Source organism: Xenopus laevis, chromosome 1L, assembly GCF_017654675.1.
Source record: "Xenopus laevis strain J_2021 chromosome 1L, Xenopus_laevis_v10.1, whole genome shotgun sequence".
NCBI classification, from domain to species: domain Eukaryota; kingdom Metazoa; phylum Chordata; class Amphibia; order Anura; family Pipidae; genus Xenopus; species Xenopus laevis.
The window spans coordinates 50,391,225-50,407,512 of NC_054371.1; the positions used below are offsets into that span (position 1 = coordinate 50,391,225).

The following is a 16,288-nucleotide window of genomic DNA, read 5'->3' on the forward strand; positions in this document are numbered from 1 at the left end:
CTGTAAGTTCACAAAAATTAGTACGAAATTCGTACGAAAATTAAAACTTTGAAGTTTTAGTATTCTTATTTGTTCCACATAATTATTTGTTCGTGAATTATATAGTTTGGGGAAGACCCTTTGCTACTTTTTGCAGGATAGTAATCCAGTGCATAAAGTAAGGTCCATGTAGAAGAGTGGAAGAACATGGCTGGCCAGCAGAGCCCCAACGTCAACCCAACTGAAAATTAGAGCGATTAACTGGAACCAAGATGTGAGCCAGGCCTGATCCCCAACATCGGTTTCATCCTCACTAATTCTTGTGTGGCTTGATTCAATGGATGTAGAAAAGCTGTTTTAGCAGTAGAGCGAGGACATACATGATATTAATACCATTGACTTTGGAATGAGATGTTATATAGACTCACTAGTGACACCAACCACTATTTTCTATGAGTGAAATGAAAGCTGAAAGGATGAGGAAGATTTATTTTTGTTTATGTCTATTGACCATAAGCAGGAACGTTGGAACAGCACCACAGATTGTATTCACTTAAAAAGCCTTTATTAGTGCTTACGGCATTACAGCAAAGTTTCAGGCCATGTAGCCTTTTATGAAGGTAAATAAAAGGCTGCATGGCCTGAAACATTGCTGTAATGCCGTAAGCACTAATAAAGGCTTTTTAAGTGAAAAGAATCTGTGGTGCTGTTCCAACATTCCTGCTTATGGTGTGCCAGTGGAAAGTGGCCATTGGAGAACGTGCACAACCTCAAGAAGAATTGATAAGTGTCGTGCTGACTGCTTGTTTATACTCCGCAGACTCGATAACCTATGCCTTCATAACTTATTGACTATATACAGAAAATACACGGACCACTGATCATAAATATGGTTCATATATTCCCTTCATGTGTAATCTTGTTGTAAGGTTTTAATATATTTTCACTGTGTTCCTTATAAATACCTTCTTTAGGATGCTGGAAGTGGACTCAGAGGTTTTGCGCAGCATAAATAATCGTCATATTTTCAGCAGCAAGCATCATGACCACCTGATATCTTATTTCCTTAGTACCAGCTGTTGTGAGCAGATTCTGCCCGGAGCCATGTGATCTTGTCAACAGAGTCTGACCCACTCCCAAACACTGACAAAGACTCTGGTACAGCAATGACGGTGCTAGAGGAAAAACCTTTTGCTCAGCAGCTCTCAAATGTCTACTTCACTATCCTTGCCTTATTCTGCTTTAAATTATTCGTGAAAATAAGCCTGGTCATACTCAGTCATTTCTATATTGTAAAAGGCAATCGGAAAGAGGCAGCACGGATAGCAGCAGAGTTCTACACAGTTACTCAAGGACAAGGTACTGTACTGGCTTGTTAGGATTATAATCATTTATATGCTTGTCTTTTTACAGTGCAGTGATAATCATTTTTAGGATTATATTGTTGGTACAAAAGAAAATATACAGTATACCTGTAATAGAACTCATTTTCATGGTTTTGTCATATGTTGTATTACACTGTGTTACTTTCTAGATACTCTATATACTATTGCATAAGCATTGCATCTATATCATCAAACAATCAGCATCTAACAATGAGTACAGGTACAGCGAATGATATGGGGAAAGTATGGATCATACCACTGCTGGACAGTGGGCTATTGATGGTGTCAATTAAAAAAATTTGGAAGGGAATGAATAACAAGATTGACATCCCGATGTGGGAGTTATGGGTCAGGGGATGATGAGCAAAAGACAATGGAAGGGGATTATAATCTACAGCCAAACTGACAGCGAAGCAGATGACCCTGAGGTATTGGGCCAGAGTCAATTTGGTTTATCTCATGAAAATTAGAAATCTAGGGAAACGTAACAATTGGATTAGGGAGTTGTTTTTTTAACTGAATTGGATTTCAATGGATAGAAAAGGTGCAGCATTGCTCTATGCAAAACGTGTATGCCCAGTTCCATAGTTTCCATAAATAAAATACAATACAGGTATGGGACCTATTATGCAGAATGCTCGGGAACTGAGGTATACCAGATAAACGATCTTTCTGTAATTTGGATCTACATACCTTAAGCATACTAGAAAATCATGTGAACATTAAATAAACCCAATAGGCTGGTTTTGCCTCCAATAAGGATTAATTATATTTAAGTTTGGATCAAGTACATACAAGTAATTTACTGTTTTATTATTACAGAGAAAAAGGCAATCATTTTAACAAATATGGATTATTTATATAAAATGTAGTCTATGGTAGACGGCCTTTTTGTAATTCAGAGCTTTCTGGATAACGGGTTTCCGGATAACGGATCCCATACCTGTTTTCACAAATGAGCCTGGCACTGCTTGAGTTATTACTGAAGTATACCATGGTATGCACTTATTCTCTCATCGACTAGCACAAGTGAAAGGAGTACCTGTGAGAGCATGAGAGGACTGTGTTTCAAACGGTATAGTGTATAAGTACAAATGCTTTATATCCCTTATTACCTTACACTGCTACATTGTATTATGTTTACATTTTAACATCAGTCAACTTAAGATAACCAACTAATACATTGGGTATAACTCATAACTTTCAGAGTTTCTGCAGCACTAGGATTAGCATAGGACCCTACGTTGTGCTTGTGAGACTAAAATTCCACTAAGACTTTTAATAAAGATATTTGCCTTTCTGTACTTCACTTATATGATTTCCTAATAACTGAGGATATCCTGAAAAGCATTAGCAAGTATCAATATATAGTAGTACATTTAGGGGGTTTTATTTATCAAAGGTTGAGTTTGTTTTTATACCTCGAATAATAAAATGTTTGCTTATTTCTGAAAAAACTTGATTGTAAAAAGCTTGAATCAGTGCATTTGGGGGGATAAAACGGAATGCTTAAATTTATTGAGTTTTTGGCAAAAATAAACTTAAATTGCTCAAATTTATAGAGTTTTTGAGCGAACACCAATGACAAAAACCTGAACATGATGAAGGCTACAAACATCTTCAAATGCTTGAAGGGACCTCTGCCATTTTACATGACCTCAACTGGTTTTAGTTGAAGTATTCTCGGATTTGAGCTATTTCCAGCTATGTGACATAATAAATCTCGAAAGATTTGATTTTTTTTTTTTTTTTTAAACCCGAAAAATTCAATTTTTTACTGAAACTACCATTGAATTTTTTGGGAAAAACGCAACTCAACCTTGATAAATAACTTCCACAAACTAGTAGTATATATTCTTATTTCTATTAGTACTTATTTACCACATGTTTTAGCTGCCCACCTAGAAAGCAGATATCATCATGAAAACCCTGTATATGTTTCTGGGTTACATAAGGCACAATATAATAACTGCACGTACATGATTGCTTTCCCTATTCAGTATCTTCATACAGAGTCATAAGAGACACTTGTAATGGGGAAGGAAACAGAAACCTGGACTAGTTGCAATTTGTCTTCTTCACAGGCCAATATTAGCTGCCAACGTGCCCCCCAGACCTAATCAGCAACTGATTGGCCTGTTACTGAGCCTATTATCCTGTGTTTGTCATGAACTAGGAATAATGTATAAGACTCTTTTTAGCATGATGCAAATTTACATGCAATTGAAGATCATGCAGCACACATCCATTTCCTGCCCATATTAAGCCCCTTTTGTTCTTTTTTACTCCAGGCACAAACTGTGCCAAATGGTGTGTCATTTTCTAATCAGTGAATACAGTAAAAAGTTTTGAACCTGAATTGTTACTTCCAGTAAAACGCAACTGTAAAAGACCGCTCTAGCTCCCCATAATTCCTTCACCCAGGTGCTCAGTCAGTAGAACCCCCATTTTTCATTTTTCAGGGGACCAGAAAAAAATGGTGTAAAATCCAGGAAAATGTAAAATCAGGGAAATGTATTATGCTTAATATATAGGTGGGACCACAAAACAACAATGTAAAATGAGGGAAAACTTAAAATCAGGGGATGTAAAATGGGGGTTCTACTGTAATAGTAAAAAACTTGGAATATTGGATGGCACTTCTGGAAAAGGCTTATTGTAGCAGGCTGCTGGTCAAACACCTAACGCGTTTTGAGATTATCTCCCTTAATCATAGTCTATGATTAAGGGAGATAATCCCAAAACGCGTTAGGTGCTACAATAAACCTTTTCCAGAAATGCCGTCCAATATTCCGAATTTTTCACCTGAATTGTTAGATCTGAAAAGTTGCTCTAATTTGCGGCAGGTACAGTAACACTGGAAATCTTTTATTGCACGTTTTTTTTTACCTTAAAGGAGACTTATACCATCGTTAAAGATAGGATTTACTTTTATGATGTTTTTTTAAAAAATGCATAGGATGCAAACTTTATTTGATAGAAATATGTTTATCTGTGAGATGCAGAAGGCAGCTCTCCCCAACTTGTGCAAGTTAGAGAATAGTTCTATTTGCACCCCCCCCCGCCACTCATGAATGCGGTGTTTTGGAAAGTGCAGGTTCTTGTGTTTCCATTGGTACAAAAGTGCAAGATACATGGCATGTTTGTGTGCTACACTTCATACATGAGGCTCCTAAAGTTTCATATACAGAGTCTATGGAAACAGTGTCTCTACTCTACTGGCCAAATGGTGCTTGTTTGGTTCTACTGAGCAATAGCTTTTAAATAAAGCATCTGTGCTCAGGGAGGCAAGATGATTTGTGGTCTAAATGGAGCATATCAGAAAAAGTACAGCTTACAAGAAAGAAGGGGCGGGGTGATATGGAAACTTTAAAATATATCAAGAGAAATCAGAAGGGAAGCATTTTTCAAGAGTGGTATTGAACTAAGGGATGAATACAAAGAATTTATGTAACATTATACTTTAAGACTTAAAACTAAAATTAAGCACTTAATGGGCAGGATAGATGGAACAAATGGTCCTATTCAGCCATGGAATGCCAGTATAAATAATAAAAAGCAGTTGTTTTCTGACAAGTCTGTATGATATTTATTTAAAGCCTATTTACAATGCCTCTCCTGGATGGAGTAATACAGTGGTTTTTGCTCATAATCTATTTGTATTAGGGATGCACCGAATCTACTATTTGAGCATTCATTTGAATTAGTTCTGCCTTGATACAAATTAGGGATGCACCAAATCCAGGACTTGGTTCGGGATTCGGCCGAATCCTTGTGCCTGGCCAAACTGAATCCTAATTTGCATATGCAAATTAGGGGCAGGAAAGGAAAAAAATCTTTTGTGACTAAAAGTCACATGATTTCCCTACCCGCCCCTTATTTACATATGCAAATTAGGATTCGGTTCGGCCAGGCACGAATCCTGACCGAATCCTGAACCCAATCCTGGATTCGGTGCATCCCTAATTTGTATCAAGGCAGAACAAATTGAAATGAATGCTCTGTATAAATAAGTAAATATTTCACATTATAATACCCTCAAATGCTAGCCAAGGTGTCCTGATAGTATGGGAGCAACTTTTTATCCCCCCCCTTCCCACCAAGTACAGTGGTTTGGGTTGGGATCGTTTTGCAATGTTGATTGACCTCCTGCTTTGCTGGCTTAGCTGTAGGTCTGTTGGGTTGATATGAAGTGATTGGAAGGAAATTCTGGTTTCTATATATTGTCAATGATAATCACTCCCTTGTGCTCGGTGGCAGTAAGGGAAAGTGATCAGCAACATGTCTGGGTGTTTGATCCCCCAGATAATCCCAGAGAAAATGACAGTGATCAAAATGCCATTGGTGACATTGCCAGAGATGGGGTACATATGGAATTTGCAAGTATGAATGATGCCTTGCCTTTCAAAGGAACATTCACAACTCAGATGCAGCAGCAGGGATTCACATGGAAAGTACACGCTTCCCAAATGCCACAGTGGAAAGACTGAGTGGGTATTCGCAGCACTGTATGGTCAGGGCTATGTTTTCCTATCATTCATTCTTAACAATTGATAATGTCAGTCAGCAGCAGTTGTTGTGGGAAATAAACTGAGAATGGCAAATTTCCAGCATTCATTCCAGACACATCACAGGTCTATAAATACATTCACAATATGTTGCTTAACATAACAGATGCAACTTTAAACTGCACCGGCCCAAAAAAAGTAAACAAGCATTGCACTTTGTATGCCCATGATCCCTGCATATACATATTATGTAATTCATGTACAGGTATGGGATCCAGAAAGCTCCAAATTACAGGAAGGCCATCTCCCATAGGGGTTAATTTATCAAAGAGTGAAGTTCCGCCACTAGAGTGAAATTCCGCAGCTCTCAATTCATTTCTATGGGATTTTGAAAGGCGTATTTATCAATGGGTGAAAGTGAAAGTTCACCCTTTGATAAATACGCCTATAAAAATCCCATAGAAATGAATGGAGAATGGCGGAATTTCACTCTAGTGGTGGAACTTCAGTATTAACTTCACTCTTTGATAAATATACCCCATAGACTCCAAGGGGCCGATTCATCAATAGTCGAATATCGAGGGTTAATTAACCCTCGATATTCGACTGGGAACTAAAATCGTTCGACTTCGAATATCGAAGTCGAACGATTTAGCGCTAATCCTACGTTCGATCGATCGAAGGATTTTTCGTTCGATCGAACGATTAAATCGTTCGAATCGAACGATTCGAACGATTTTAATCCAACGATCGAAGGAAAATCCTTCGATCAAAAAAAGGTTAGCAAGCATTTACTTCGGTAGCTTTTAGCTGCCGAAGTAGGGGGTCGAAGTTTTTTTTAAAGGGAAAGTACTTCGACTATCGAATGGTCGAATAGTCGAACGATTTTTCGTTCGAATCGTTCGATTTCGTTCGAATTCGAACGAATTTAACCAATTCGATGGTCGAAGTACCCAAAAAATACTTCGAAATTCGAATTTTTTTAATTCGAATCCTTCACTCGAGCTTAGTGAATCGGCCCCCAAATGTTTTGAAATTTAAAAACATATTCCTTTTTTTCCTGTAATAATCAAACACTACCTTGTACTTGATCCAAACTAAGATATAATTAATCCTTATTGGATGGAAAACAATCCTATTAGGTTTAATTGATATTTAAATTATTTTTTAGTGGGTTTAAGGTGGAGATGGAGATTCAGATTACAGCAAGCAGTCTGGAAAACAGGTCCCATACCTGTACACAATTTTGGATTATAAGTCTATGTAAATATTGAAAACACAATCCAATCCAAGGAGCCTAGTTCCCTTAAATAATAGTAGTAGTGTAACTGAAATGGTTTCTTGTATATTTCTTATATAAGAACAGCAAAGATGCAATGATGGGGGCTGCTGGGATGTTGCAATACTTTCATATAGAGGCATATGAGCAAGAAATGTAATGAACATTGTAGACCATGCAAGAAGTTTATATAGGATAATATCTTGCCTGTTCCATGTAATTGTAGATACATTCACTGTGTTTGTCGTTGAAATACTATACGCACCCAATGTCAACAGTATAGGGCATAAAGGGGACTTCAACATCCCCATTGACAACTCTGCTTCTGCTGCCACCTCTAAACTTCTCTCTCTAACAGCTTCATTTGGTCTCTCTCAGTGGACCGACTCACCTTCCCACATCGAGGGTCATGCTCTTGACCTTATATTCTGCTACTCATGCTGCCCATCCAACTTAATTAACTCTCCCTACCCTCTGTCTGACCATCATCTACTCTCCTTTCAGATACTGCTTTCATCTGCACCTTCACAACCATCTCTCTCTACCCACACATACAGAAACCTTAATGCCTTTGAACCACAACAATTATCAACAGTATCAGCACAATCCATATCTCATATTAATACTCTCTCCTGTCCCAATATGGCAGCTTCTCTCTACAACGATGCCCTTTCAACAGCACTTGACTCCCTTGCACCTTCTACCACCCGTCACAGCCGGCCAGCTAAACCCCAACCCTGGCACACTAGTGTAACACGGTACCTCAGAAGATGTAGTAGATCAGCTGAGCGACGGTGGAGAAAGTCACAAACTGATCCTGACTTCATCCACTTCAAATTCATGCTCTCCTGCTATAACCGAGCTCTATCATTAGCCAAAGAACAATACTTCTCTTATCTAATATCTACTATGTCCTCCAAACCACAGCAGCTGTTTGCCACATTTAACTCACTCCTATGGCCCCCTCCACCCCCTCCACCTATTAATGTTACCGCCCAAGACCTTGCTCATTTCTTTAATGAAAAAATCGATCTCATTAGGCTGAGCATACCATCCGACAACAATCTCAGACCAACGTGCAGTCCACTCACATCTACTTTGCACTCCTTCACCCCTGCAACTCTAGATGAAGTTAGCATGACCCCATACCCTCTCGCCTCCTCCACCCAATCTCTGATACACTCTCTCCTGCACTTACCCACCTATTTAATCTTTCACTCTCTACTGGTACCTTTCCATCATTATACAAACAAGCACTAATCACTCCTATCCTCAAAAAACCTTCCCTTGATCCCAGCTCTCCCACTAACTATCGACCGGTCTCCCTTCTTCCATTCGCATCCAAATTACTAGAAAGGCTTGTTTACAAACGCCTGATCCAGCATCTCACTCACAACTCCCTTCTCGACCCCTTGAAATCTGGCTTCCGCCCATCACACTCGACTGAAACTGCACTCACCAAAGTAACCAATGATCTTCTATTGGCAAAGTCTAAAGGTCACTATTCCATTCTAATCCTTCTAGATCTCTCTGCAGCCTTTGACACAGTTGACCACACACTCCTCCTTGACATTCTACACTCAGCTGGCATTCGGGACACTGCTCTTTCATGGTTTACATCTTATCTGTCTGACTGTTCCTTTGAAGTTTCCTTCTCTAACTCTACTTCTACTACTTTCCCACTCTCTGTTGGAGTTCCTCAAGGCTCTGTTCTTGGCCCCCTGCTGTTCTCACTCTATACAACTTTACTAGGAAAACTTATTCAGTCATTTGGACTTCAGTATCACCTTTATGCTGATAACACCCAACTCTACTTGTCTACTCCTGATCTTTCTAATTCTGTCCTTTCCCAAGTCACAGACTGTCTCTCTGCTGTCTCCTCCTGGATGTCACAGCGCCACCTGAAACTGAACCTTTCTAAAACAGAACTCATTATATTTCCTCCAAGATCTTCCCCTGTCCCTCAGATATCACTCACCGTAAACAACACCACCTTTCATCCCACCACACAGGCACGCTGCCTAGGAGTTATCTTAGACTCTCTTCTGTCTTTTTCACCACACATTCAAACACTTGCAAAATCTTGCCGTATTCAACTGCGCAACATTGCTCGAATACGACCATATGTCAGTTCAGAATCAACTAAAACACTGATTCAGTCTCTCATCACCTCCCTCCTTGATTACTGCAACTTACTCCTCACAGGTATTCCAACAAGTCACCTTTCACAACTCCAATCTGTTCTAAACGCGGCTGCTAGACTCATTCATCTAGCTCGCCGCTCAACATCAGCTGCTCCCATTTGCATGTCCCTTCACTGGCTCCCAATCTCTTCTAGAATCAAATTCATATTACTTACACTCACATTCAAGGCCCTTAATAATGAAACCCCTCCCTATATTTCATCTCTAATCTCCAAATACACTCCTTCACGAAACCTATGCTCTGCTTCTGATCTTTGCCTCACTTCTCCTCTGATCACTTCTGCCCATTCTCGTCTACAAGACTTCTCTCGGGCTTCTGCTTTTCTCTGGAACTCTCTGCCACAAGCTGTCAGACTTTCTCCTTCCTTCCAAACTTTCAAGCGCTCCTTAAAGACCCATCTGTTTAAAGAGGCTTATTCGATGTACCTTAATTAATCATTGCTGTATCAAAAATGACAGTGTTTATATAATCCTACTGTCTCAATTGTACCCTAACCTTTTAGTTTGTAAACTCTAATCTCTAGGTCCTTCTAACCCTATTGTACTCTGTAATCCTTGTTTGTTATCCACCATTTATTCCCTGTTTGCTATAACTGCAGTAAAGCACTGCGTATCTTGACAGCGCTATATAAATAAATGATGATGATGATAAAGGATCCCAAAATGAAAATAGTGCATATCGAGGCTCATTTCATCTAATGCATGAGGGTAAAGCTGTTAAAAAGTTTACCACAGAAAGCCATATATTTTTTAAAAAGTACACATTATCTTGACTCCAAAATGAGTAAATATAACTTTGCACTCCAAACTGCCAAACTGCAGATGGTATTGATAATTTTTCTGAAAATCCCTTCAAAGCTTCCACTTTGCAGCATAGTATCTCCCACACATGTGACAGACTGGTCTGTAGGCCCCTCACAAGACACAAGATCTCTGATGGAATAGTCACATAATTTATTACTTACTAGCATTTTGTGTACCCAGGTACTCTTATAAAATGTGATACTAACTTTACTGCTAGTGTAACAAACTGATTGATTCTACACCTAATACATTGCTGCTGTGTCCAATCTTTTTAATACGTATGTTTGTCTATTTTAAATTTGGAATAAATAAAGTGTGTGTTTATCCAACATATTCCCAGTAGTGAGATCCCCTGTTTTGAGTGAGTTCCCGCTATATGGACTCTTTTCTAAACAGTACTTTAATCTTACTTGGGGGAGCTGCTGGTGAATTTTCCCTTAAAGTGGACCTGTCACCTACACATAAAAAGCTGTATAATAAAAGTAATTTACATATTAAACATGGAACCCAAATAGTTTTTTATCAATTAAGCATCCAGACCTGTTATAAAGGTGTTTAAAAATCTGAGCTGTCAATCAAATATTACCTGCCCCACCTCTATGCCTCAGACATAGAGGCGGGCCAGTCACTTACTTTCACTTTCCATTCAGCACTTCCTAGATATCACTGCCCCCACACATTCCCCCCTCTTTCCTACACTCTATAATTTGGTAGGGTACTGTGTATGGGCATTACTTCCAAACATATTTCAGCAGCACTCCGGGCTGAACCAGCCCTTTATCAAGCTTGATGAAGGGCTGGTTAAGCCCAAAACATTGCTTCACCTGTTGCACAAATAAATTACATTTTCACTATATTGGAGTGCTGCGGAAATATGTTTGGAATTATGGATCGGACCTGAGCAGACGGTGAGGATTGTGTAGCACTACTTTGTGTGTTTGTGTATGGGCATTAGGTCCCCCATTTTGGTGCATACATAAGATTTTGAGGTGATACACAATTTGTCTTAATAACAGTGTCCAGAAAATGGCTCCTGCCTGCTTGATGTGACTGTGTAATTCCAAGACAGAAGGAAACAAAATGTAAATAATACATGTAGTGTAAGTAAATTTTATTTTGCTCAACTAACATGATAGAAAATAATTTGGAATTATTTCTAAGGGTGACAGGTCTCCTTTAAAATTACTGGGAAGTAACAACATCAAGGTTGCACCTCTATTTTCAGTTTTGGGATATTTTCTTTTTTGTATGTTGTGTGACTACTGATGGTTGTATGCCATACCTACCACTGCTTGCTAAACATGGGGCTGGACCTCCACCACCTAGTATGACGTTAGCCTTAAGGTGGCCATAGACTTAACAATTATGATCTTTCTTGGAAAAGATCTTTCCAAGAAAGATTGTTCGTTTCAATACATGCGTGTAGAGCTGAATCGTCTGATATACAGGTAGAAACAATAAAATTCTACCTGTATCTGACGATTCAGCACTAACAATGGCCCATGTTTGGATGCCGAGCCGACCGATATTCAAGTCTTCTGGAGATATCGGTCGGCTCTTTTCCCACCATACACGCACCGAATATCGTATGAAAATTAGTTTCATACGATATTATCTGTGCGTCTATAGCCACCTTAAGTAGAAGACCTGTACTCAAACTACTTTTATTTTCTTATCTCCTCTTGCATAAGCATCTAATTAAAGCACAACCAGTGATCGAAGCCAAAGACTTTGACACCTGGTTTCAGGTCAGGGACAGAACTATTGAACCCTGAGCAAACTATCAGGTCTTCTGCAGTAGACCAGTATTTTTGATATCTTGAATAAGTGATGCCCATCATGTCCTCACCTGCAGCCCCCAATATAGAGACCGTTTGCTGGCTGCCTGCGTTGGTTTTATAGGGTACTCCATAAAGGATTTTGAGCATAACATGCAAGTGGATGCTTCTTAGAGTGCAGGGGAACTTGCATCCAAATATGTGCTATTTGTGCTAGGTTGCAGTGGGTGCAGGAACAAATAGTGCATTATTAGTAAAAGCTTTATTTTCACTTTGTATCCCTTCGATAAATTAGCCTTTGGGTTTGAAGTATGCTTTGGCTATTAGGGACATGAGGAGTGGTGTGTATAACAGGTGCCAGAACTCCCATCAGCTTCCCCACCTCTTGAACTCCTTGCTGTGATAGATGACCCCTGTTATCTTCCTCACTAGCTGACAGTTCCGTTTGGATTCCTTCCTGAAAGTGGCATGTAAGTCACATGACCAGCAATGTTGTTCTCATTTACTTCCAAGGAAACCACTTTGGCAAGACATATGACTCTCTCGCAGCGTATACACAAATGAAGTCAACAGTAAGTTGGAATTTGAGCTTGTGGAAAATTAATTAAAGCAAAGGAACATTTTGTGGGTGTGGGTTGGGGGTTAGGCTATTGGGGGTGCCTGGTGCATGTAACCAAATAGCAACTGTGCACATGCATATGCTCCTTTATTCTAAGGGGGGGGGGGAGCAACAACCCAGGACTCCGACAGGGTTAATGGTTTTTTATTTACTTCATGGTAAACTATTTCAACTTCAGTGCTACATTAGTACAAAAGGCTGTAAGTACCAAATAATTTCTTGAAAGGAACAATGTAGCTATCAACAAAGGTGCAAATGAAAGGAGAAATAATCACAATCAAAATAGAACCCATGACCCACTTCACCCTAATCCTGCATCATACATTCTCACAATGTTTTTTTTTTTGTGACTAGCTATAGTAATAGAATGTTCTCCTCAGAGCAGCCCCTTCCTTATGCCAACAGATGCTGCATGCCACTATTATTAGTTCTATTATTAATAAAGCTCAAAGCATTTTAGGATTGCATTGAAGGGAAAAATAAAACCGTAACATGCAAACTGGTAGGATCTGTTGCTGTTATCATCTAGAACTCTTACTTTATCCCCCCTCAAATCATTTTTTGTCAGTCTAAAGATTAACAAAGAAATAGGCTGGAAATACTACACATTAAGATGTGAGATTCTCTAGAAGTACAAGGCAATTTAACTGTGAAGGTCTGTGACTAAGAAGTAGATGGCCTCAGTAGCTCCTCAACTACTTTTCTGCTGATTCACAGCACTGCTGTCAGTAACACGACCGTAGAAACTGATTCACAATATACAGAATACTTAGAAAGTAGTGGATTTGCATAAAATGTTTAGTATCCGCTTCTGTTACAGATGGGGCAGCCATCAGGGGGGGACAGGGTGGAGAGTTGTAGGGGGCCCCGAGGGTAAGGGGGGCCCGGCCACGCAACACTTACTTGATTAGCCGGGCCCCCCATCTTTCTGAGAGCTGCTGACTCGGGGAAGGCATGGACATTTAAGGGGCCCTGGCCACCAATTTTCTTATAATGGGGGGGCCCTGGCCACCAATTTTTTTTTTCTCATGTGGGGTCCTAGCCACCAATATTTTTTAATGGGGGGGCCTGGCCACAAATGTTTTTTTATGGGGGGCCCTGACCACCAATATCTTTTTATTTTTCTTAACATGTGGGAACCCTAGCCACCAATATTTTTTTTGTTTTTTTACTGTGTGGTGGGGGCGGACCTGTGGGGTGGGGAGGGCGGACCTGTAGGTGGGGCTTGCGGTGGGCGCAGCCCAGGAAGCCCAGGAAATGTTGTTGTATGGGGCCCTGTGATTTCTGATGGCATACAGACAAAACCTTATTTTCTACTGGACAACTTCTGACAACCCCTAAGCTTAGCTTAGAGCACACTAAGCATGTGCAAGGTCACTGACACTCAAAGATGGCTAAAAGGAGAAGGAAAGTCTTTTTTTTTTACTTAGGGAGTGCCAAAAGTTAGGTATCCCCAAGTGATTGTTTTTACTTACCTGATACCCCAGACTGGTGCTACTGTCAGCAGTAAACTGCCATGGCCTAGGATTCTTCCAGCGATCACCACAAAGCCATCTTCTTCTTCCCGCTTCTTCTTTCTGTGAAAAGCCAAACTTAAGAGAAAAGCCAGCTATTTAATTCTACTGTGTATGCCTCTGCCCTGGGAAATTTGAAAACAGAAGAAGTGGAAGAAAAGGATCGGTTACCCAAAAAAAGTTTGCAGGTAATTCTGCTTCAAAAAAGGAAAAGTTGCCAGCGTTTTTGGAACTTTAATGCATTTTCGGCACACAGGATATGATGTAAGTGACAGAAGATTGAGGGAGATCTAGCTTTTAAGCACTATGCCTGGTCTGAGGTGGCAAAGTTAACTCTGGCGAAAGAGGTAATGTTCAGTAATATCCACACTTTAGTGAATTTGCAGAGTAAAGTTCGCCAGAGCGAAAAGTTGCCTGATGAGTCCGAATGAACACTAGCAACAGTCCCGGTCGCTAGCAAATTGGCGCTTGTTAGTGAATTGGTGATGTCCCTGCGGGTGGCAACGCTGGCGAAAAGTCACTAGCATTAGCCACTTCGTCCTTTAGTGAATCTGCCCCATAGCCTTTTTTCACATCCGCCATCGCTACACTGCAGCTTGTTTATAGGAACTATAGTAGTGTTTCTGAAGCAAACACATCAGTTTTACCAATGCATCATTTTGTGTATCATTTTTTTTAAATTTTGTTTAGAGTAAGCAAAATAGATTTGATATAAAAAGTATGTACATAATTAAATATAGCTGGTATCATTTTAGCATTCAGATAGAATGGAATCTGAGTTTGCTAAAGGAATATTGAAAAGGTTTGCCATCTTGTGGTCTGGCAGCATCCAGTATATGATGTTTGATTTGATGGTATGCCTTCTTCATGTTTATTGGCACACTGAGTAGGGAAATGAAACATGACCAGCTGGCTAGAAGTAAATCTTCTAGACTTGCCATGATGGGAGTAAACAGGAAATATTTGCAGAAGGAAAAAGTTGGTGACGCTCTCAGGGGAAGAACAACAAATGTGCTGCAGATCGTTCTTTGGTCAGAACAAACCTAAGTAGCCTATTTGTGCATGGCAACCACTGTGTAGCACTTTGTTAAATTATAAAATTTTACAAAACAGGTGCTGCTTATATATGCTTGCATATCAATTCCCAGCATACTGTTATTGGTAAGGTTGCATCAGATTACTGGAAATGGATACAGCAGTAGTCTTTCTAGTTCCCTCTTGCCACATATATCCGACTACATTCCCCACTAGGAATCTTTTCTAAAGTTCTGCCCCTTTGGCAGTATCTAAGAAAGATCAGGAAAATAGTTTAAAGAGGCAAAGATATTGAGGGGGTTATTAATCAAAGGTCGAGTTGTTTTTTTTCCATGAAAAATTTGAAAAACGAAACTAAAATTCGAGATTTATTATACCCTGAAGCTGGAAATAGCCCACATCCGAAAATACACCATCTAAAACCTATCAAGGCCATGTAGAAGTCAATTGCAGAGGTCCCATCAACCATTTGAAGATGTTAATAACCTTCATGATGTTGGAGTTTTTTTCAGTGGGTTTCGCTCGAAAACTCAATCAATTCGAGCAAATTGTGTTTTTACCAAAAACTCGATGAATTTGAGTTTTCACTACACTGATTTGAGTTTTTTTAAATTCGAGTTTTTTATTAAATTAGAAACCATTCAAGTTGTGAGTTCATTCGAGGTCTAAAAAAGCTCACAAAGCTCTAAAATTCGACCTTTGATAAATAACCCCCTAAATGTACTTGCTTGAAGTAACGGTGGAAAAAAATGCATGGCTACAGCAACATTAAGTGACTTTTAAAGGAAAAATATACCCCCAGAATGAATACTTAACCATCAGATATATATATATATATATATATATATATATATATATATATATATATATATATATATATATATATATATATATATATATAGGAAGTCATCCGTTTAGTTCTACCCATATTTGGCTGCAGCTTACAAAGCCATGGGCTGCACTTCCATTGAGGTTAAAAAAGAGCTACTTTAGGCCTCATTTATGATCGCCATATGGATGTCCATCCAGTCATTTCTGGTTAATCATGCACAATTGCGCCTATTGGCGCAGGGGATACCTGAAATTACCACCACCATGAACTTGGCAGTAATTTCAGGGTTCCCACAAGGGGCTGCACAGGCCCGGATTTACAGCAATGCCACAAAGGCCCAGGCTTAGGATG

The 16,288-nt window shown here is 39.5% G+C and overlaps 1 protein-coding gene across 1 annotated transcript in view; it reads left to right on the top strand.

Annotated features, from left to right (window-relative positions):
• The first annotated feature begins 1,068 nt into the window (after window positions 1-1,068).
• asb5.L (ankyrin repeat and SOCS box containing 5 L homeolog) overlaps window positions 1,069-16,288 on the top strand; it is a 34,032-nt gene continuing 18,812 nt past the window's right edge. Inside the window, exon 1 of the mRNA XM_018230746.2 lies at window positions 1,069-1,338. Coding sequence (XP_018086235.1) covers window positions 1,146-1,338 — 193 coding nt within the window. The 5' untranslated portion in view covers window positions 1,069-1,145. The remainder of the gene's footprint in view (window positions 1,339-16,288) is intronic.